The following is a 24065-nucleotide window of genomic DNA, read 5'->3' as shown; positions in this document are numbered from 1 at the left end:
GGCTCCAATACCAGAGTGATTCTTCTGATGTCTAAAAATCTGGATTGAGTTTGTAGAAAAGAGGCTGCACTTTGCCTAGGCAAGGAAAGCAAAGCATGAGCGTCTCCTTGGGCTGCTCTGACTCCTATCTCAGATGTACAAGGGTAACTTTTCCCTTCTGAGTGTGTCAGCTCCTCCCCAGCTGTGCTTTAATTCTTGTTTTCAAGTCATTCTCTGCACAAGTATCACAGACAGCCTCCACAGCCCAGACCAGCTGCAGCATACTTCCCATGCTCCTGTGCTTCAGCAATTTGAAGTGTGCAGTGTTCCCTTTAAAAAGTCGTGAGATCCTATGGAGGAAAAAAATAATCATTTTACCCAAGAAGAGTGCTCCCATTCCAGTATAAACTGCCTCCAAACGTGGAACAGTGGCGTGCCATGTTGCTGCATGGGCCAGCAGTGCTGAATGAATTGGCAGATGCTGTGCTGCTGTGTGATCTCTGGAAGCTGGGCTGTGAGAATGCTGCTCCTCTGCTCACAGCTTTGGTTCAAAGCTGAGAGTGCTGTTTTGCCAACGAAGTGCCCCCCACCCAAGCCCTGATGGGATAAATGGAGCCTTGTGCTGCCAAGACTCACTGGGTGCATTCACCTTACCCTTGGTGGGTGCTGACAGCCTCCACTCTTCCCAGAGCTGGCAGTTGGAAACAGGATGTATAGACTGATGATGAGGTAGGGAATTTCTCACCACTGCCTGCTGTTACTGGCGCTCTGGATGTTCATACTGCTGGCTCCAGGGAAATCAAGCCTTTCTGGGAAATGGCTACTCCCTATCCTCTTTATACAGAAAATGTATTGTTATTATTTGAAAGCACTTTTGTATTGCCCTTAGACTACAAGCATGGCGATTGTTCCATTAGAAGACATCATGGTGCATAGCAGTGAAATACGACGTACAGTACCATGCAGTATGTATTTTCCAGATAAACTGGGAAAACAGTGAAATGGATCTGCAAAGTGGGGGTACAATAGCTGCTTTGCATTCCTCCACATGTGTGGAATTCATGTGCACTACAGAGTGACTCTGTTTCTTTCCCATGTGCTTACGATGATCGGATGATCCGTTGTATTTTCTATCCGGTTTCATTTTCTCCGTTGTGTTTGTGGGCCAAGCACAAAGTCGCAGCAGCCTCAGATTGAATGTGGCAATGAATTAGTGCTGGCTAAACCCTCCCACCATTTATTTCCACTGTGGTAGCGAGAGGGAGCAGACTCAGCAGCTGAAAAACACAAGAGATTGTTTCTCCTTGTCAACCAGGGGCAGCTCAAGCTGCTTGCCAAATAGAAGGAGTTGGCTGGGCTTGCAGACTCTGGGTTGTTTGATTGAGACTTCCCAGCCCCAGGTGCATCTCCTGCACACCCCACCCTGCCTGGGGAGCTGAGATGCTCTGGGATCACGGAGCAGGGAGATGTGTCACTGTTCACAGTTTATCTTGCGTAAGGGTGACTCTGGAAATTGCTGCCGGAAGGGAATCTGCATCTCTCAGTGCCAGCTCCTGCAGAGACGGAAAAGCCCTGTGTTGGCCCTGCCTGGAGGAAGGAGTTGTGCCCCTGTGCATGGTTCAAATGGCTGTTGGTGAGACAGAAGGTGTCTGAGAAAGCAACAGAGCTGCTCCCCAGCCCAGAAAGCCTGTAAGTCACTGCTAACGGCTACCACAAGCACCAAGAGCTCTACTCCATGGGCCAAATTCCCATGAGACGGCAGGATGGTTCATATCCTTGACACATATCCAGTAAAGCATCACACCCTCTCCCATTGCCTTGCATGTCTGGCTCTTAGCCCAGGATCTAGCTTTTAAAGAATAACATGACCAGCAAGGAGGGCTTTTTAAACCTTGTGTTTGCAGGGAGCAGGAGAAGGTACCAAAATGGGCAGAAGAACACGTGAACCAGCCCAACAAAGGCGCCCTTGTGCGGGCGGGGAGATGCAGCAGAACCTGTGTCCGGATGAAAGCTGCCCTATCAAAATAGCCATAAACAAACCCGCCTCCTCTGCTACAGAAAAGCTGTTGTGCCAGGAGCATATTAAATTGTATATGCTTTTTCTCAAGGCAAAAGAATTGCAGCAGTGATGGCAGCTGTGTGTGCTGGAGCCGAGCCACCGTATTCAACTCGTGAAGGCCTTGCTGAGGACGGGGTGGGGGAAGGACTGTGGATGAATGTATTATTCAGAGGGACCCACACTGAAATGATCTACCGGCACTGGGGATGTGTGAAAGGGGAGAAAAGTGACTGCTCCCACACCAAAGGCTGATGTGTTTGCCAGAGGGTCACTCAGGTGATGGACCAGGTCCCCTCCCAGACTGGGAGCCGCAGTCCTGCTGGTGTTGCTGTTTATGGGGGGACACAAGGCGTGTTTTGCCTTCCCCAGGGTTCCCTGGGGATGTTCTGGGTCTCAATCTCCAGAAGCAGAGCTGGGCTGCAGCCATTCCTCAAACCTGGATGGAGGAGCAGGTTGAAGACAGAAGGTGGCCAACCTTTCCAGTGCAAGGGGGCAGGAGACGGGATTTAAAACCAGTGTTGGGCAGGGAGCCACAGGCAACCTCATCCTCCACCTGGCTGGTCCCAGGTGTGGTGGGTAAATGGGAAATAAATTAGCTTCATACGCACAGGGTGGCTTGTTTCAGCCTCATTTTCTCCCAGTAGGGCTGTTCCCTGCCTGGCTCCTGCCTGTGTCCTGGAGAGACAGGATGCAGAGAGCTCAGGACTCACCCATGCTGCAGCCATCACCTGGTATCCATGAGGACACCTCTGTGTGAGCATCCCTACACCAGGAACAAGGGCTTGGAGACATTCTCCAACCTCTGAATATTGGTGAAAGCCACAGAATGGGATTTCATCACTATTCACATCCTCTCTGCCATGTGTTAGCTGAGTGTCCCAGACAAGCTTGTTGCTTGGTTGGTTGAAGGAAGCTCTCTGCTGCTCGGACTTTACCTTTCACTCACTGGGCTATTAGAGGTCCAAGCCTGGACCTTACAGCCCAGAGGAGACACACCTGTCCCATGGACACCCACATAACCCAGAGATCTTCTGTGAAGTACAGTATCTAAAATCTTTTTCCACCCTGAGCTGCATCTCCCCTGTGAACAAAGGTGAGTCGGGAGTAAAGGATATGGGATGCTTTCCTTATTAACCCAGGAGCATGTTAAGTAAAGGCACCTCCTGTAGATCTCCTTAGGAGAGAGTGAAATAAAACAGAATAAATTCAGAAAGGATGACTTCTGTGCAGACACCGTGCAGGTGCCTCATCAAAGATCAGTTTATCCCCAGGCGATAGAGTTCAAAAGCTGCAGCAAGGAAGTGGGATAGAAGAGCCTGACACTCATCTCAGCTTAAATTCAGTCACAGCAGCTGTCCCGTTCTCTAAGGCAGAAGGGGAAATTTATGGCTCTCCTGCAATGCAAGCAATGCTGCGAGCACCCACAAGGTAAATGCCCTTTTGTGCCTGAATCCCTTCCCTATCTGAAGTCACTGCACAGACAGGGCTAACATGATTCAGTGAAAGAAAACCCATTTCAGTTGCTTTTTAAGCAGATTACAGCAGATTAGCTGACTAATCTATATGGAATCCTCTCTAACAATTTCAAACTGTAAACAAATCCATCCACTATTGCATTGCACATAAATATTTACTGTGGATTATATGAAGATTAACTTCAAATGATATTTGCAACAATGGTTTTATTTTGTGGTTTGCTACCTTCAGTGATGTAAAACCTTAGGAAATAAATATGCCTCCCACAAATTGTGAATTTAAGGCCTGTCAGCTGTACAATGGCATCTACCAGAGCATGTACACAAGCAGAAACTGAACACAGTGTTGATGATAGATGAAGGAAGAGAATAACAAAAGCTACTGGTTCCAAATAAAAACACCTGGGTTTATCATAACATGGAAATAATGTCCTTCCTAGAAGATGTGACTGGGTGTTAGTAGCTGACACCTCACTGCTACTCACAGTTGGTTTTCCAGCGGCAGAAAAGAGCTGAGCAAGGTTTGCAAGCAAAGGGGGTTTGAGGGGTGTTGTTTTGCATCCTGAGACATCACTCTCCTTGGGGGGTTGGTGTGGGTAGACCTGGCCCTGGTGGCTGGTGAGAAATGACGCAGCTTTTGTGATGAATCTGCTCCTCTTGCTGAAGATCTGGGGTTCTCATTGTATCTCCAGCCATGTGGAAGAACCTCAGAGCCACCAGACAATGCTGCAGAGCTGCTGCTCACCCAGTGAGGTTCCTACAATCACAGTGATTGCTGGTGTCAAGGAGGGGGCTGCCCAGAGCACCTCTTCCTTCCAAAAAAACCCAGGCCAGAGGCCACTGCTGAAGAGCCACAGGCAAAAGCCAAGGCAGAACTGTGCTTGGCAGCACATCATGCTCTGAATGGGGTGTTCCAGGGGCAGCCAGCAGCAGCCCCTGTGGGGCTGTGCCCGGGGCTGCTCAGGCTGACTGGCTCAGGTCCTGTTGCTCCTTGCACAGCACTTGGTTGGGACATGGGGAATGTTGTGTCTACCAGACCAGTGAAGGAATGCTCAGTTTATAAGACAATAGCTTTTTAGGAAGCCAGAAGAAGTTAAACAGCCTTCCCAGAAGGAAGATTGTCCCTTTCCATCCTTTGTATAATTAGGGCAGCTTCATGCTCCTGTAAAGAGATGATCTGTTTAATATAAGAGGTTTCCAAAGTCTTAGCAAATGAGTATTTGAGAACTGGCTTCTGATGTGGTTTATGTTCTTTTTGATAGATTTAGGTTATGGGAATGTTGGTTACAGAGGCAGTGAGTGATTCATGCTGAAACCATCCGTGTGCTGTCTGATCCATGCTGTCCACCCGAAGGTAAAGGGAGACTGCAGCCTGTGCTGTGTTAATGCCTGCAGTTGAGCTGCTCAGTGTAAGTTATAATTGCAGAAAAATTACTGCAGCAAAGAAGAAAGGTTTGTGTTTTGTAGAGAGTGGTAATTCTTCCCAGAGCAACATTTCCATAGCAAGCTGGGGTCTGACAGTGATGCCTCAGGACCTCAAACTGCTGTGCTCCGTGTAAGGAGTTGTACTGGCACCTTAGGAAAAGCAGGTCTCCCTGGAGACTCTCTGGCTGCTGCTTGTCAAGCACAAAGCAACACAGACCCGAGCTGATTGCTCTGTGCTACTGCCCACCTTGGAGTGGTCTTGGAAAACATAATTTCCCCCCTGACTGTGGCTTTGTCTCAGCAGTACTTTCAGGATCAAGTCCTTGAGCAGATGGGGGAAAGAAGCAGGGGGAGAAATACCACTGTCCTTTACGTTTATTTCCTACAGTCAAGCATTTGTAAATCCTGTCTCCATCTGAAGAACATCAAGCAAGTAAAGGGGCAGAGGGTGGGCTCTCATAAACCTCAAAGGGGAGCTGCCCTGCAGCCCAAATGTGCTCCCTGGAGCCCACGTCTCATCATGGACCCTCTTTGCCTGGCTGGGGCTGGGCCTTGCTGCTGCCCAGGCTGCCAGCTGAAAATCCACTCCCAGAAGAATCTCAGTGCCACAACAGGAGACCACGGAAACTTTTCATGAGCATGGAAAATTGAACGGACAAAGTCAGGGCAGTAATGGAGTGGTCACTGCCATGCAGCTGCCTTGCAGCACATCTCTGTGCTGCCTCCTGGCACAGGGGCATGAACGGTGAGAAGCAGAGATACTCCTCATCAACATTCATGGATTCCCGTTGCACTTGCATAACTTCTCCAGGACTTGTGTGAGAGCAGGGCGAGGCCACAAGCCAAGAGCTTTGCAGCATCACATACCTTTGTTGCCACGTAATAAGCAGAAGACTTGAGGATACTAGTTTTGTTTGCAGGCTTTCCCCTTCTGTTGCTCATGTTTCAGCTGTACATAAATCCAGAGTAAAAGCTTGCATCATTGTTATATCAGATTTGTAGGTGAATTATGGGGGTTCCTTGCCCACTTACTCTCTATAATGTTAAGATAAATTCAGAGTCCCTGGAGCAGTGAATTGTGGAGGCATCAGGAAAGCCCTAGGAGGCTGTGAGCACCAGAGCAGCAGCTCCAGCCCTTTGGGGGATGCTGGACACCCACCAGGGCTGTGCTGGACAGCCTGGAGTGGCCTCCATAAGGGGCTATTTGTCCCTCCCAGCCCCACCTCTGTTTTCACAGAATCATGGGCACACAAGGATCACCGAGCCCAGCTCCTGACCCCAAACAAAACAACCCAAAAATTCCACCCTGGTCAGGAGCGTTCTCCAAACACTTGAACTGTGTCAGGCTTGGTGCTGTGACCACTTTCCAGTGGTACCTGTCCCAGTGTTCTTCACCCACCACCCTCTGGGTGAAGAAAGAACCTTTTCCTCATATCCACCCCAAACCTCCCTGACACAGCTGGGTGAAGAACCTTTTCCTCATATCCACCCCAAACCCCCCTGACACAGCTTTGTGCCGCTTTGCAGTCAGGGTTAATTCACACACCCCAACCCACTGCAGATGCTTCCCCCTGTGTCAGGGAGGGAGAACAGCTGCAGCACGAGGAGGGACAGGTTTCTGTCAGATTCAGCATCCCTGTTTTATGGCAGGCTGGTGGCCTTGGCTGAAGGCCGGCCCTCAGGATAACCGGGCCCGGACGAGGCCTCTCCGGCCTGGCGGATCCCAGCCAAGGAGCAGCACCGGCAGCTCCTGCCCGAGATAAGGCAGCGTGCTTTCAGGATTTATTGCCTTTATCCCCATGTACTGCCAGCCTGAATGTTTCAATTATCTTCTTCTGCGGTGGCATTTCCCTAACAAGCAGCGTTATTTTGTTGCTGCTGTTTCGGCCTGGACAGATGGGGCCTTGTTTTCCAAACATGACACACATGCATTGAAAAGCAAGCGGGCCATGGCAAAGCATATTTGGTCTGCCTTGGTGGTTTGAAAGGTTATTATCTGACCCCGGGCTCATCACCTCAGCCCCATAAATCTAGCAAAGGGGCCATTCTTAGCCCTTTAGAAATGCATACTGTTTCCTCTGCTGTAGACTCATAATTTCATTGCTGACCCTACCCAGTAATTCCGCTAATTCATTCACTCAGAGTTCCTTAGAAGTTAATCCACTCCCCAGCTTGACTCTCTTGAGGCAAATTCAGCCTTGGGGCAACTTCACCCATAGCTGGGATTAACATCAGCACCAACTTTAGCCCATGGATCTTCCTTTTTGGTTGAGGCAGCATCTCAAATTGCGTATTGGCATCAGATGGTTGTTTTTGAGATCTCACATAGCTCCAAGTCCTCTCTGATGCTGCATGTGCTGATAACGAGCTGTATTAGCTAATCCCCCATCAGGATTCATAATGTCAGGAGAAAAACCTGCTAGAAAAAATGTTCATCACAGTTTGTTCTGCAGCACAAAAGGTCATTCTGGCTGAATAGTTTGTCAGAAATTTTACATTTGGTGTGAAAGTTTTTCAGGGAAAATTGTGAGTTTCTCCTCTGCGACAATGAGCATATTTCAGTTTTCAATAGCTACCAACTGTCCCCTGCACCAAACTGTAAGGTGAGATGCAACACAAAAGATCACTTTCTCCAAAATGCTCATGAAAAGTGTTTCCAGCAGCTCTTCTTGTGACCCTGAGCTATCTATTACCTGCTGAAACCCCTCCAGACAGTCTCCGGACCAGCACAGCACCCCCATGTCTCCAGCTCCCACAGGCAGCACACAGATTTCCATAGGGCACAGCCAGAGTGGTGTTAACTGGGGGAGGATTATCTGTATCTGGATTCCACACAGTGATGTACAAAATTAGATTGTTAAATGGAAGAAAAACAGAAATATAAACTGATGAGAGCTTGCCTTATGTTGCTGCCAAATATGATCCTTTTGCATTAGGAGATTAACTTGAAAAAGTTCTGGCCTCTGCTTTTTAATCCATTTTACATCCCACCCATCACTACAGGCGAGGCTGTTGGCAGACCTGGAGGTGTATCTGAAGCGATGGGACCAGCGAATGTCCTCAGAAGGGGATGTCTGTCATGTGGGGTCCTGGAAAAACTCCATCACCTTTCCACTGAGCAGGGTGTGATGGAGACAGGGTGCTGGGATGAGAGGGGATGGATCTGAGCTCTGATTTCAGCCCAGGCAGCAGGTGGGGAAGGAAAAATAGTTGGTACAAGTCAGGAGGCTGCTGCACCACTGTGCCCAGAAAGGAATGTTAGATGTGCTTCAGCCTGAGCAAAGCCACAGGCTGCCCATCAGCCAGGATGTGTGGGAGCATCCCAGTGGAGCCCCAGGAGAGACCTGTCTGTCCACCATGCACCACACCCCCCGAACAGCCTTGGAACAGCCTCTGGCAGCCAGTGTGCTTTGTTTTACCAACAGAAAAACACTCACAATCTCAGTTCCCAGGAGGGTATGATTAAAGGAATGTCTTTTGGCCAAAGGGTGGAAATGGATCAAATCTGCATATTTGCCAGGTCTGCTGGGTGCTGGGCAGGTGAGGGGTGGGAGGGCTCTCTGCAGAACAGGGTTCGCCTGGAGCTGCTGCTAAACTCATTTTTTAACACAGCATTTTCGATTATTTCCTATCCACTTGATACACCACAAAAATAGATCCAGTTCTCCCCTGTTTTAGCCTCTGCTAAAACCCTCAGACCACATCTTCTCCTATAACAAAAAGTATGTGGAATTGGCTAAAAGAGAAACATTCCTGTTCTCACAAAACTAAAAAAAAAAAAAAAAAAAAAAAAAAAAAAAAAAATCTACTCCTTTCCTAAAGAAAAAAATAGCACTTATAAGACTTTATAAAACTGCTTCTGTCCAGAAGGCTCCTGCATCAGCTCAGCTTTGTCCCTTTAACCATTGCTGTGCCAAGCCTCACTGTGAATTATTAATCACCCCCAAAATAGCTGCTGAGAAAAGAGGCAAAAAGGGAAGGCTTGATAACAGCAGTGTGAGTGGCAAAATTTATTTTGATCTTACTGAAATCCTTTAAGGAAATGTTTAAGAGGCTGGGGCAGGATGAGGCAATGATGAAGCTGGAGGGATGCTGGCAGGCAGGAGCCCAGGGCCTGGTGGGGGGAATGTGGGATGCCTTTGCAGACTCGGGGAGTAACCCTGAAAGGGAGCAGGAGAGAGAGAGGGGAAACCGAGCGGCGAGCTGAACTTGCAAATGTTTCTGGCATGAAATCATGAGGGCAAATGCAGAGCTACCCGCCCACCAGCACATGTGTGGAGCTGCCACTATATGGGGACAGTCCTATATATATGTTTATATGGAAGGGAGAGAATGGAGAGGGGCTCTCATGGGCTGCTCACCCAGGGGAGAAGGCTCCTAGTCCCGCTGCACAATCCTAGGGCAATGGCAGAGGCTAAAGGGCATCAAGGCTCTTGTGATGAAAGCTGGATAAAAGCACTATTTTACAGCAATGTGGTGACCCCGGGAAGGTGCCCAGCCCCTGTGGATGGGGACTGTGTGTGGTTGCTTTGTGCCCAGCCTGGGGTGACGCTGTCCCTGCAGTGTGGGTGTTTGTGCCCAGCCTGGGGTGACGCTGTCCCTGCAGTGCAGGCAGGAGCAGAGCTGAACAGACTCCGCGCCTCAGTTGCGGGGGAGTGTTGGGAAAACCGCACCCAAGCGGAGCTGCCGGAGAGAGAAGGACATTTTGTTGTGAAGGGGTTTTTCTTCTTCTCAGATTTTTTTTTTCCAAGCTGCATTTCTTTGAGAGGCTTTGTGGACAGTGTGGGCAGAGCCATGTGGAAGGAATTTAAAGGGAGAAGCCAGTTCAGGGTCACGGCCCGATATGCGAATATAAACCAAACAGTTGTGGATGGTACGAAGCAGCTCCCCGGGGCTGACACAGGGCTGTGGACGTGTGGGATGGGACCAGCTCTCAGGGGTGCAGAGAGCAGCACTGGCAGGTCATGGGCATCCCACAGCCAGGAGCACTGGGGGATGCCTGGGTAGCCAAAACAAGGACCACAGAATGAGAACAACCTGCACAGGGTGTCAAGGCAGGGCAGGAACCCACACAGGAGTGCCTTTGGAGTCCTTGAACAAGGAGTCCCTTTGGAGCACAGGTCTGAGAGAAGCATCTGAGGGAGCTGGAGAAAAGGAGGCTCAGTGGAGACCTTCTCACTCTATACAACTTCTTGAAAGGAGGTTGTAGCCTGGAGGGTCAGTCTTTTCTCCAGCAAGCAATAGGACAAGAGGAAATGGCCTCAAGCTCTGCCAGGAGAGGTTTAGATTGAATATTAGGATACATTTTTTCACCAGAAGGGTAGTTAAGCACTAGAACAGGCTACCCAGGGCAGTGGTGGAGTCACTGTCCCTGGGGGGATTTAAAAGACATGTAGGTGTGGCCCCTGGGGACACCATTTAGCTGAGACCTCTGCAGGGCTGGGTTAGTAGTTAGACTTGATGATCTTAGAGGTATTTTCCAACCTTAATGACTCTATGATTCTAACAAGCCTGACTGAGCTGATTTGGTCTTGGCCCTGAAGCTGTGGAGGGATTTCCTGGGCAGCTTTCCAGTGGGGGCAAGGGGAATCTGGGACAGAGCAGCTGAGGGAACATGGGCTGAGGACAGACAGCATCCACACCAAGAACCCTTGCAGGGAAAAGCAGTTGTTTGCTCTGTTGCCTTCACATACAGTTGAAGACTACCACTAAGGGGTCTGATGCCCTATCAGACTATTATGGCTTTAGTAAAGGAAACCTGGGAGGCTGGACTGCTCTTCTGCTCTGTGTGTAATGACCTTGTGCCATTTCAGAGTCACCTCTTCTCTGGCACCTACTTCTTTCCAATTCCTGCACAGCAAGGTTAGAAAATAACCATCAGCAGGAAGGAAGGCTGTGCTGCAAGAAACTGTAGCTTAGTTTAGTAAGGCTTTTGGCTCCTGTGTGCATGGCCAGATTTTGTTCTTACACTGTTTTAATCTTAGGGATGCTCCAGACACAAATTCTTACTTGCTTCTTATTCTTTTATTGACACTTTGACAATGTTCTTTCACCTCTGAGGAGCCTCTCACCAGGTATACATGGGATCACTCAGACCACTGGGACTGCAGAGTTACAGTTTTCATGAGACTTAGGAATGAAGCAATTTTAAAACTGGCTTGAAAGGTAATTTGGAAGAGGAGGAAATGTCTTCCCTGTGGAAGCTGGCCAGGTGGGCAATCCTGCAATGTGCATTTCCCTTGCTGCAGAAGGTGCACAAGCACTGCTAGGGACTGCATCATCCATATGCAGCAGGTGACATTTCCTCTGTTTTGAGGGACCCTCACACACCTTTTCAGGCCTCCTAGCTAAAGCAGGGGGTGTTTATTAGGGAAGTTTTTCTGGCATGACCCTACATACACTAGAAATTGGACTGAGCCCATGAAGTTCACTGTGGATCAGAGCTGCATTTTGGAGCAGTGATGTCGAGGTTACTGACTCCATTGCTGGTTCCCAATCTCTTGAGCCATCTGGCTCCTTATCAGTATTTTATTTTTCTCAACTGCTTCAAATGCAGAGGCCCTGCTCTGGTGTGATGGCATTTTGAATTAAATCGACAGCCAATTTGGATTACGAAACCATGAAACAAAGAAATAAAAGTCCCTTCCAGCAAAACGTGTCTGATGACACTTATGGAGTAGGTGGCTCAGAGCCTTCAGGGGAAATTCCAGATGGATAGGAAAGTAGCAGTGATACAGCCAGCCTTTACAAAGGGCGGGAGTGGGGCATGTGGAGAACCACCAGAGGAGCTGTGGTTATGAGATCAGATGGATGGCCTGGGGAAAGTCAGAGATGTGTGGAAAACCAGTGGGCAGCTCAAAGTGTGATACAGAGATAAGCATGAGATGGGAAGGGTGTGGTAAGACAAACTCCAAAGGACTGAATGCTTGCTTAACACCAGGAAAAGAAGCAGGTCCAGCCTAATGATGTCGAGAGAATACTCCATACCCGGGTTAGTCATGTACCTAAGTGCTGGGTTAGGGAATCTGGGCTGTGTTTGACCCTCCTGCTCCATCCCTGAGGAAGCCAGGATTGAGCAAGACCACACATCACACCACACACCTCCGGAGGGAAGTGATTAAGCCATGAATAAGAGATCCACCAGCTGTTGTGCTTTGTGTGTGTGCACACACCATGGAACTACTGCAAAAAGCTAAACCTAGGGCCAAGAGAGCCTGGGACCAAAGGTGAGACCTCCATGAAGGACCATGACAACAACTGCACAACTAAAAGCATGAGCAATGGAAACAGACACCACGCTGGCATGGATGTTTGAATTTGGCATCTTAATTTTAAACAAAGGAGGATAGAAGAGTATTTTTCAAATCCTTCTCATTAAGTAATGCCCCAAACTCCCATTTCAGTGGAAGTTAAACATACACACACATCTTTGGTGCCCTTGAAAATTTCAACTTAACTTTAGTGTCAGCTCTACAAAGACAGGTGGGGGTTTTTGTAGAAGTCTGTGATAGCTGGCTTCAGATTCAGCCCTGCCATGTTTCTGAGCAGCTTTTATGCCTGGCCACAATGCATTTTAAAATCATTGATAATTACAACATGAGACTAATCCCTGAAGACTCCTACCACTGGCGTCTATAAAAACAGGCTTTTACACTATGGGCACGTATTTTCCCCAGTGGTTTTGGACTTGGACTTGCTGTCTGCACTGAGAGTAGAAGTTGAGCAGGCCTGAGCTGGCCTTTTTCACTTCCACAGCAGCCACTATAAGCACCCAGAGTTGAAGTGGTGGCATCCCCACCCAGCAGCCCCCTTGGCACTGCCCCCAGACTCCAGACATGCACTGGCTGGAGGAGTACCAGACCACTCTGGGGCTGTTGGAGTGTTGGAGTAGTTGGGGTTGGCTGGCTGCAGCTTTCATTCTCTCTGGCATCTGCAGAAACTGAAATGAGGCAGGAGACATAGCAAAAGATGGAGAAAATAGACATGGAGGGAATCTGGACACCACAAACTGGGGAAAGGATGGGCAGGAAGAAGGGAAAAACGCAGTGAGAGGAAGAAACAAAGAAAAAGTCAGAGCGAAAGAAGCAGAGCAGTAACCCCTGTGATAGAAACAGAAGCAGTTTGAGGTTTGTATGCATCGTGGCTGGGCTCTTGCCCGTGGTATTTAACTTCACAAACTAACCCAGCCATTATGCACCGAGGGATCGTTAATGCAGCAGATGCAGCCAGACATACGTAGGAGTGTGTTAATATAAGGCCTGATGTAAAAAACACCTGCTAGTTTGGCAGGGTGTCTCAGGAAAGATACTTGTGGCTCGTGTGAGGGTGCAGTATTTACAAAGGTATCTGCTGCTTTCCCATCACATCATGTGCAATTCCCATTTGCCTTACTGGGAGCTTTGCACAGCGACAGTGTTAGAGACTCCAGGCTGAAGCTGGGTGGAGCTGGTGCCATTTACACTAGAATGGAAGCTGATGTATTAAATGTTCTTATTTTTTTTCTTCTTCTTTTTTTTTTTTCCATCCAAAATATTTAGGACATGGAGAGGAATTCTCTGTCTACAATACCTAGGCTCCAGGGCTGCCTTGTTTACACAGGCTTAAGCTTTTATAACCCTGAAGGAATTGCACTGATGCCATGCAAGGGGAAGAGGCACTTTTGAAGATTATAACAATGTGGCTGGGTTATCCCAAGCTCTGATGCTGCTGAAGTGGATGTGTGCCATTACTGAAGTGTTAGAAGGGCTGGCACATTGTCCCAGCAGGAGATTCCCTTACAAACCAAAGATGGGGCTGGTACCAGGCAATTAGGCAGCAGTACTGGGCCTGGCTGCTTCCAGGAGCATCCCAGGGATGGAGGGCTGTGGCTCACATGCAGAGAGCAGACAGCTGCAGTGGTTTAAGATGTTCCCCACAGCTGTGTGTCCCAGCTCTCAGTGGGAGGCTGCCTGCAAGCAGAGCTGATGGAATGAGGGATGCCTGTGCCTCAGCTGTCCCAGCTCAGGGCCCAGGGGATGCACAGAGAGCACAGATGGAGAACTGGAGAGGCTGCAGCATGGGCACCTCCAACACAACACTGGGGAGGCACCTCTGGCACACATGCAAAGTATGATGAACGCAATACCATCACTGTCCCACAAAAAATAATTATAGCTCATTTGCTAGGACCCTCAGCAAACAGGTTTATTCTCTGCTTCCTCACTGTTCTATGAGATTCTTTCCCAGGGTTTTCTCACTTTTGCCTCTCTCTTTGCCCAGCTGTCCTTACTGGAGCTCTGTCATCTCCCAATTCCCACCTCTCCACAAGGTGCACACACAGGGAAGCCTCCGGCACAGGTAACCACACCGTGGGAGCTGGTGCTGGACAGCCAGAACCACAGCCAGCCCCAGCAGTGAGCCCAGACACAAAGCAAGGATGCAGGGAAAGCTGCTCTTTTATGTCCTGTCTCTTGCCTTTCTTCTTGGCATTTTAAAGCTTTTTCTGCTCACCTTTCTCTTTCCAGATTTTCTTCCAGCCCCAAATAACTGCAGCAACACAAGCCACTGCCTCACATTTCATTCTCAGCCTCGCAGTCACCACTTTATTTTGCCTTTTCCCAGTTTCATGAAAGAACGCAGTCGCATGAATAACAGGATTATTTATCATCCTCTCCCTCCCCGTCCAGGATGGCTTGCTGTTTATGGAAAGCACTGGAGTGCAGGAGAGATTGTGCTACAGTTAAACAGACAATGCTTAAAGGGCCATTGCCCGCTCTCTGCTTTAGTGCTGTACTCCTCACTGACTTCCAAGAAAGAGGGAGTTCTGTATCCCAACTGATGGGAATGGCATCACAACCCACTGCTGAAAGGTAAATAAATGCTATGTTCAATAGGATGGAGAAGATGGTTGGACTTGATTATCTTAGAGGCTTTTTCCAAGATAAACGATTCTACAATTTTATGGTACTGCACTTCAGTTCTTGCAAGAACCAGGAAATTCAGCTCTGGTGTAAATGTGGGTGCGTGGTCCCCCGTAGCCCAGCAGAGTATCAGGAACATGGTCCCAGGGACCATGTGGTGGTGGCTAGCAGGTGACAGACCACGTTAAAACATCTCCATAGGACACTGCCAAATGATGCGACCAGAGGTGCTTCTCAGAGGTCCTCTGGACCTGGAATTTAGCAGGGCAATGATAAAACTTGTCCTGAGGTGGTGAGAAAAGGGCTTCGGAAATGGTTGCTACCAGCTTCTCACCTGAAGTTTGGCCACGGCCCCATGGCAGGTTCTCTCCATCCTCCCTGCATTTCTGATTACTGATGTGCCTCATGGCTATGGAAGATCTTTATCAGCTCTCAGGAAGAAATCACCTAAGTACAAAGTGTTGAGAATAAACAGCTGGAAAGCACTGAATTCCCCAGGAATTTCTGCTGAGGAGCAGATGCCACCACATGGGTTGCCTGCTCTGCTCTGACCACCACCATCAGTGGGTCTGTGGATACCAATGTCTCTTGAAAGGATGGAAATGCTCAGGGAGGGTGAGTTTGAAGACTCAGCATGGGCTCCATGAAGCCTTTCTGTAGAGATATTGCTCTGGGCTGAGGACCTCAGGCATGACCCTTGAATGGTATGCAGCCACTGAGACCGTGTGAGGACCAGGCTGCTGTAGGTGTAAGAAAATGAAAAGAAAAATGAAAAAAGCTCTACACTGGAGTTTCTGTTTAAAAAAAAAAAAAAAAAAAGCAAACCAATCACCAATCCTTTACTTGCTCTTCTCCTTCCCTTATATTAACTAGGTTTCTGTGACAGAAAGGGTCAGAAATTCAATTAGGAAGCTTTACAGCCATTACAAACATTATCAGTTCAAAGTTAGCAATTCCACTACAGCAGCCTCCATATCCCCCGTGTCCTTTAGGTACTGCTGGATCCTGCAGTCTCTGGTGTGCTCGGAGTTGAAAATGTGTGTATCATTCTCGTGAGTTTTTATTGTAAGGGAGGGAATCTCACAGGACAAATGTGTAATGTAAGAGCAACAAGGTTGCATGGATACAAGAACACAAACGGGGCGGCTCACACTTTGAGAACACAAATTCTTCAGGAAGAACAACTATCTCACTGTGTTTGGATGGAGCTTAATAAAACTGACTGCTCCAAGCTAGGCCTCTACAGGCCTCCAAGCTACAAACAATGGAGAAAAATATCACAATTTTATGGTGCTTAGCGTGGCTGAGTTACATCCTGGATGGTCTCCACAGAATCACTGCAACTGGTGTTGATTTGAGTCAGAGGAGAAGAGCTTTACACCCCCATTGCTGAGGAGACATGAGCACACCACGCACAGGACCCCAGGGGCCGAGCCCTGTGTGCAGTGCTCTCATTTACAGCATGTATCAGCATACCTTAAGCTGGGCTGGTACTTTTACAGTCATTCAGCTGGATGAACTACATATTCCTGACAAAACACAGCCCATTTTTAATAGCTTTATCCACCAGGCAGAGGATATCCCTCGCTCACAGCAGCTCCCTTGTCCCACAGGGGTGGGGAGCAGGGATCAGCTTCATATACCCACTAAAATAGCGGCCAGTGCTGGTATGCAAGTGCCCTAGTTTAATGCCTAAACATGGTATCTTGCTACCCAGGCTGGCAGGGCTGCCAGTTCGTGCTCCAGCCCTGAAGGTGAACTGTGTGTCACTCAGCAGTGCCTGTGGCAGCAGGGAAGGTCAAACAGTCCCTCACTTTCAGCCGTGCTGCTGAAGCTCCTGGTAAGGAGCAGCTGGGCACTGGGGGAGAGAGGAGCACATTAACAAGAGCATTGCTAACTGTGTCTCTTGGCTATTAAACCAAGTAATGACTCCAGAGACAATTGGGTCTAACCCCCACTGAAGTCAAAAGGACAATTTTGGGTGGAAGATCAGCTCAACAGGGACCCTGCCCCACTCATAGCAGAGCAAAACGTCTCCAGAAATATTGTAGCTTTAAGTGTCAACCCACATAAGTGGATGCTGGCCACAGCCACCCTCTGTGTTTGGGGCAGAGACGTCGTAACATCTTTCCACACCACTTCTGATCACTCCTCTTAGCTGAAACCTTGTAGCAGATTTGCATCTCATGACTATTTAAGAAAATTATCAACTGTGAAAGCATCTGGAAAGCTGCACCAACAAAAGTTACAAAGATAACAAAGCTCAGCCAGAAGGACTGAGCCAGTGCAAGGATCCAAAGGAAGAGCTGGAAAAGAAGGAAATAATGTTTGTAGGCAAACTAGCTGGAATAATAACAGCCTTGCTTGCTCTCCTTGCAGCTTTCCTTGCTGCTCTTGATGGGCTGAGATTCAGGAAGGGGAATGGTAATGGTGTGTCTGCCATCAGCGCCTACTGCATTTGTAATCCTTGCCTGCCCTGCACCTGTGCTTGTGCCAGCCTCATGCCTTTCCACAGGCAGGCAGCAACTGAGCTGCAGAGCAGGAAAATGACCTCCCCTCACCATGGCCACATGCCCCTCTGAAGTTACAGGCCAAAAAAATGTTCAAATCCAGAGAGGAACCACCCAAAGTTGGTGATCTTCCTGTCCAGCTTTCTGGATTTTATGTTCTGCACTTTTATCCTTTGTTATACACTGTGGGGCACTGACAGAATGGTGCAGGTCCAAATTGCTGAGAGTATTTCTTATGGTTCCTTTCCAGAGCCAGGACAGATGTGGTACCCTGCAGAACACACTGAGCAGCTTTGGCCAGCCCCAAACACACACTGCAATAAAACCAGGCCACTCGTCCAACAAAAACCCTTACCCAAACCCATTGTTATGTTAATTTTAACTGGATTATCTATGAGGCAAAAACCCCACTAAAATCAAATTAGAAAAAACTCAGCTTTCCCAAAGAATGTCATTGCAATGAAATTATTCCTCTTGCAACCTCAAGATGTGTCAGGAGGGTCAAACAAGCATTGTTCCAGCCTGAGCTCTGAAATCGATGCCCTGGGCCTCAGGTACCATCTCAGAGCCACCCCAGTGCCCCCCGTGGCTTCAGCCCCCTCCAAGCACCACCATGCCCACCTTCCTGGCCATCCCTGGCTGTATCTCTCCCAGGGACCTTCCCCCAGCCCCAGTGTGAATCTGTGAAACATCAATTGGTCCTGTTACATTGCCTGGCCTGTGTTTCTAAGAGCTGAGCCAGCAGAGATTTAAACGAGCTCTTTAGTGGGTGCTAGAAGCCTGATTTGGGGCACCCTGGCTTCAGGTCACTCCACACTCAGAAAGCAGCTCTAGTGACACTGAAGTGGTCTCATTTCGTGTCAGCTTCTGCATCCCTTCCCCCATGCCAAGTGCTGTGCAAACCCTGGGAATCCTCCCTCTCAACACTCTGTCATGGTGTAATTCTATTATAATTCCTGACATTTGAGAGACTTCTAACAGTGCGTGCTTTAAATTAGACAGGCAATATCTTGCTCGCTGCTCTCAGATAAATAAAAAAGTGTAAAATTTAATTTTCTGACACTCTGTTCTTGGTACTGATTTCCTTTTAAACCTGTAACTACCATGCTGTCACTCTTTCCTCATGTGTGACTTGTGGGTATTACATAAAAGGTGATATTTCATGTCTGGTGCACACATGTGCAATAGATGTGCAGGAAGATGCCACGCTGAAGCAAACATGCACTGGTGTTTTGTTTTTCACACAGCTGCATGCAGGGACTTAGAGGCAACAAATGCAATTTTAGATCAAACAATAGACAAGGACAAAATGTGTTTTGTAAGCAGACAGACAACCTAAGTATGAAGTTGTTTGCAGAATCTGTGTGAATTTTATTTATGTTTCCTGGTCTTTGCTCTCCTCTGGGATCTTACATATTTTGCATTATTATCAAATATTTGTAATGATCCCTATAAACAGTCTAATGTTAAAAGCTACTCCAAGTGTAACTTGACCCAGAGGAAAGATGCTTATCTGAGCTCCACAATGACAGATTAAAAAAAGATGCTGATACAGTATTTCTCTTGTAAAATGAGGGAAATATAAGAAAAATCAAAACTGCATAGATTTTTTTTTTTTACCATAAGATAAAGTAGGAGTTATCTCTGCTGGCTTTTGCAGTGAAGTACCACTAGCAAGAGCTACAAATCTACAGCACTTCTGATCCCAAATGCACTAGCCAACCAGGGAAGGAAGGAGAAGAGTAAATGTTCAGCCAGCCGGTACTGTCAGAATCTATTTCACTGTTTAGTAATTATTTTTTTTATTACTATGACAACACGGACCATAAGAATTGCTTCTTTAACCCCAGCAAATGAGACTGTGCAGATGAGACTTTTTTTTAAACTGAAGTAATTGCTTTTTACTTTTGCCATGTAAGAAAGTGATGGCACTACCAGAGTGTCCTGCCCTGCTCTGCCTCCTCCTGCCCTGCATGGATAGCTCTGCTGCAGTGTGGCACTCGGGTCATTTTTTTATATCAGGAGGCATTTGAGAATGGCTCCACACTGGCTCAGCATTTTCTGTCTTAAAAAAAAAAAAAAAGGCAGCAGCATTCTCCTTTTTAAAGTGCTTCCAAATCTTTTACATCTCTTTTCCTTTTCTCTCTCTTTTCAACCCCCACCTTGTTTTTTCCCCCTTGTGGTCCTGGAGACCACCCTGTAAGCCTACATGACATCATGAGAGAGAATTAAACGTACTTGAAAGGCCACTTCTGTTTTGGTGGGAACTTCTATGCAATTGCAAAGTGCCCATTAAAGCACAGGTTGTTTCCTAGAAGCATGTCCAAGCCAGTAGCGTGCAAACCCCTTCAGGGCTTCTAGAAAGCATTCGCTTTTGAAATGCTGAAGGAAATTCAGAGATGAAAGGATAAGTCTCCCTGGCTGTGCATTTACAGTCTATTGTCTTCCATGAAGGGTAGTATCACTCCTCAGTTGTGTTATTGCAGTTAATCCACTTAAATGCTATTGGATTTTCAGATGAGCTGAATTCTTTGCATCTGCTATTAAGAACCTTTGTTTAGATGAGAAAGGGCTGTTATTTAAATCACAATGAGTTCAGGGAGATGTCAGGGTGCAGCAGGCACCTTGTGCCAATCCGCGCCGGGTGAACGGGGGCAATTTCTCTCCGGGGCGGCGAGGAGGGAGGACGCGAAGGGAACGCGAGCTGCCCCCGCGGAGCGCCGGGGCCGGGTCGGGGCCGGCTGCGGGGTTCGGGACGGGCTGCGGAGCCCGGGTGCGGTTGCGGAGGATCGGTGCGGGGTGCGGGGCCGGGGCAGTTGCGGGGATCCAGGGCGGGGGTCTGAGGCAATCGCGGGGGACCCGGAGCAATTGCGGGGGCCGGAGCAGTTGCGGGGGGCCACGGCAGTTGCGGAGAGCGGGGCAGTTGCGGGGAGCCGGGGCAGTTGCGGGGAGCCGGGGCAGTTGCGGGGAGCCGGGGCAGTTGCAGGGGGCCGGGGCAGTTGCGGGGAGCCACGGCAGTTGCGGGGGGCCGGGGCAGTTGCGAAGGCTGGGTCCGGCTGCGGCGGAGCCCCGGGGCGCGGCGTCCCCGCGGCCGCGGCGGGGAGCCCCGCGCCCGCGCATGTCGCAGCCGGGTGCCGCAGGGCGGAGGGCTCCGCTGCCCCCCGCCCGCACCGCCCCCCCTGCCTCTCGTGCAGTTTGGGGGTGCTTTTGTATTCCTTAAGGCTGTGCGTGTGCGTCGTCCTTCGCAATGAAGGCTGCGCTGCAACGGCAACGTTAAAACCCGCACACCACAACCCTCCGCCGCTCTGCCACTCCCCTTCTGCAAAAGGCAAGGCCCCCCCGCTAAAATAGAATAACAACGATAAGAAAGCACACACACACGCACACACGATCGCGCCGTGGCCATGGCGATCCGCTCTGCCTTATGTAAAGGCAGAGCGCACGGCCGAGCCCGCCAGGTTACACGGCGGCTGCTGCGCAGCAGCGCCCGCCCCTCCGCCCGGTGCCGCAGAGGGCCGGCGGCGGGGGCTGCCCCGCTCCCCCCGACCCCTGCCCGCCGCCGGCTCCTTGTTTTCCCCTCTCAGTGGGCAGAGCCCCTGGCCCTGGAGCAGGCGCCGCAGCTGCCGGCACCCCCACGACTTGTTGTTGGTGGGTCTGGTGCCGGGAGTACCCGGGAGGAGGGGCGGGGGCGGCGCACGGCAGGGCGGGAGCGGTATATGCTGCTCCTCGCCGGGGCCACGCTCCAGACCGGCCACCGCTCCGGAGCGAGCCCCGAGCCTCCCTCTGCCTGGAGTTGCAGTTCGTCTCCGATCCCCTTGGGATTTAAACCTTCTTGCTTATATATATTTTTTTCCCCTCCTTCCTCCTCCTCCTCCCGTCTTTTTCTCCCGTGCAAAGTGGAGCAGGAACTGCACCAAGGCAGCCCGCGAGATCCTGCAATACCGCTCCGATTTGTCCCTGCTATTATTCCTAATTAATTATTATTTTTTGACCTCGCCCCAGCCGGGGAGGGAAGCGGGACCATTCTCGGCAAGAGAAACATTTCTCTCCTTATCAATAAAGATTTTTGATTTTTCCCCTCTCCGCGGAGGGGCCGGGTGTGGAGGGCAGGCACGGCGGGGGGGGCCGGCCCTCGGCGGAGAGCGCAGCCCCGCGGTCCCGGCGCGGCGCGGAGCGGCGGCCGCGGCGGGGGGAGGCGGCCCCAGCGCCGCCCGCGCGAGGGGGGCAGCCGCCCCAGACAGGTGATGGGCGTTTCGGCTGCGCTCCGGATCGACTCCTTGGGTTTCACTTTGGTCTGATCTAAGCAAATATGCAGAAGTACCGGCTGGTCTAGTCCTAAGAGCCAAGAGGAGCGAGCGAGAGCGGCAGAAGCGAGAGCAGCCACGCTCCCGTAGCGAGGGGAACGTACAAACAGCGGCCGCGCCGTCATTAAGCCACCGCCGCCCCGGGCAGCCCCGACCCACCCTGGATGCGGAGGACCCCCGAGCCACCCCGCTGCCTTTCCCCTGAGGGATGGTACTGAATTCCTGCGCGGCAGGAGCCGGCCTGCAGCCCCTCTCCATCAGCGTTGCCTTCCCTCCGTGTCTAAAGTGCACTAGACCGCGATGAGGACCTGGGCTTGCGTTTTGCTGATAGGTTTTGGGTACCTGTCCTTTACCTTCTGCGAGGTAGGTGAGAGCGGCTTCCTGCGCTGCCGGTCCCCGGGGCACGCCGCAGCCGGGGGTCGGGGCGAGCCGTGGCGGAGGGCACCGGGGAGGGAGCGGGCTGTCCACCTGGGCTCCGCGGGCATCCCCGCGCCCCGGCCCCGCCGGGAGCGCTGCCCTGCCCCGGGCCCTGCGCGGCCGAGCCTGGCAGCAAGTTGCCATTTCATGCATGGCAGAAGCGAAGGGGAATGACCGTGCATTCCGCGCCCGGGCTGCTGGCCACCCTTAAGAATTAATATGTATATAATATATATGATATATATATATATATATATATATAATTAATATATGATAAAATATCCACGCCCCGCGGGTGCCAGCGGGCTGCGGCTGTGCGGAAGCCGAGGGTGCGCGGAGCCGGGCCGCCCCCGCGGCGCCCAGCGCTGCACACGGCGGCCGCGGGCACCGCTAGTGCCGCGGGCAGAACTTGGGTGAATCCCCCGCGCCCCAAAACGCCGCTCCCCGGTTTGTGAATCTTCCCCGGAGCAGTCGGGAGCTCTCCCGCCCGCCTGCCCGCAGGAGACGGAGGGGGCGCGGAGCCGCGTCCCGGGGTTGCTACAGGTGGTCCCGGTCGGGGCGAGCGCGGTGCTCGGCGCTGCACAGCGGCTGTAACTTTTCCCGGGACCCGGTCTGCTTGGCACTGGCAGCCGCGACGTGGGCGCTGGTAGGATGGCGGCGCCCCGTGGGACGCGGTTCTCCTCCTCCTCCTCCTCCTGCTGCTGCCCGGCTCGGGGGAGCCCGCGCCCGCAGGGGACCTGGCACCCGCCCGGGCGAACTTCGGCAGCCGCTGCCCGGGGTGTGCTCCAGCCGCCCGCCGGGGCTCGGCGCTGCCGGGCACACGCTGCCAGGCGGGGCCGTGCGGAGCTGCCGCCCCGCTGAGCCGTGGCGCAGTCGGGCGGGCGGCGCGCAGCCCCCGCGGGCGCGCAGGCGGGGGCGGCGGGAGCGCTCCGGCGCCCCGCGGAGCGCTGTGGGGGGATGTGCGCGTGGATTTTCCCCCTGCTTCATCCCCACATGTCTCGCAAACACCCCGCACCCTCCCCAGCAAGCCCAGAGGCGCGGCGCGCCGGATGCCCGGCGCTGCGGGCGGGACTGCGCGGTGACCCGCGGTGTGTGTGTCTTTGAAGGAGGCCGAGATCCCGCAGGAGCTCATCGAGCGGCTGGCGCACAGCGAGATCCACAGCATCCGCGATTTGCAGCGCCTCCTGGAGATTGACTCCGTAGGTAAATTAGTCCCGTCCTCCTTCCTTCCGCGCCGTCGGCCGCCGCCGCCCCGGGGGGAGGCCCCGCACGCCCCGCGCTCCCCGCACGCCTCGCCCGAGACACCCGTGCGGGCACCGCAGCGAGAGCCGGGCGGCCCCGGGACCCGTGTCACAGGGAGGCGGCGGCCAAGGGGCCGATCGGGGATTAAAACTTCGTGGGGTTCAGGGTGGAGAGGGACCTTGTGACCCCCCCGTGTTTTTAGAGCTCTCTCCGTCTCGCAGCGGAGAAGAATTGCCATAAGGTTTGTTGTTGGTCTTGCATTGCTCTGTTATCTTTAAACTACTGTCCTAGAGGTATTTAAAATATTTGAAACAATATTTATGAATGAAGTAATGTCTCTTCAAGTGCTGAGCTTTATTAAAAGGAAAATAAACGGTCCGCACTGATTTTAAACAGAAACTTGCATATGAAGCTTACCCTCAAAAATACACTTTTTTTCTTTTTTTCAAAAGAAAATAGTGCAGGGTTATTTTCTGCATCATTAGGCATGCAAATGGGTGTAGTGAGAACGTGCAGTTTAACAGATCGTTGCAGCAGTAAATGTGATCTAGAAGCATGGTGTTGCTGGGTTCCTTATCATTTGGTTTCACTTGATGCACTTTGTTCCTGGTGATTTCTTCTCTCAGTAGAGAGCGAGAATAAACCCCGGCACCTTTGATGTGCCCAGGGGAAGCCTGCATCTTGCTGAAGCACAAACATGGAGAAAAATGAATGAGTTCTTGCTTGCATTGGTACTGGGCCATCTCCTTTTAAAC

The 24065-nt window shown here is 50.9% G+C and overlaps 1 protein-coding gene across 6 annotated transcripts in view; it reads left to right on the top strand.

Annotated features, from left to right (window-relative positions):
• Positions 1-21526: 21526 nt before the first annotated feature.
• The window catches only part of PDGFA (platelet derived growth factor subunit A), a 34634-nt gene continuing 32095 nt past the window's right edge, over positions 21527-24065 (top strand). For 4 of the 6 annotated variants that reach the window (XM_066560591.1, XM_066560589.1, XM_066560590.1 and 1 more), the window contains exons 1-2: positions 21527-22014; positions 23175-23271. In XM_066560591.1, the coding sequence (XP_066416688.1) occupies positions 21952-22014; positions 23175-23271 (160 nt within the window). In that variant the 5' untranslated portion in view covers positions 21527-21951. The remainder of the gene's footprint in view (positions 22015-23174; positions 23272-24065) is intronic. The other 2 variants (XR_010784618.1, XM_066560592.1) reach the window with 2 other exon arrangements.

Source organism: Molothrus aeneus, chromosome 16 (assembly GCF_037042795.1).
Source record: "Molothrus aeneus isolate 106 chromosome 16, BPBGC_Maene_1.0, whole genome shotgun sequence".
NCBI lineage: Eukaryota > Metazoa > Chordata > Aves > Passeriformes > Icteridae > Molothrus > Molothrus aeneus.
This window is presented reverse-complemented; position numbering and strand designations above follow the sequence as displayed.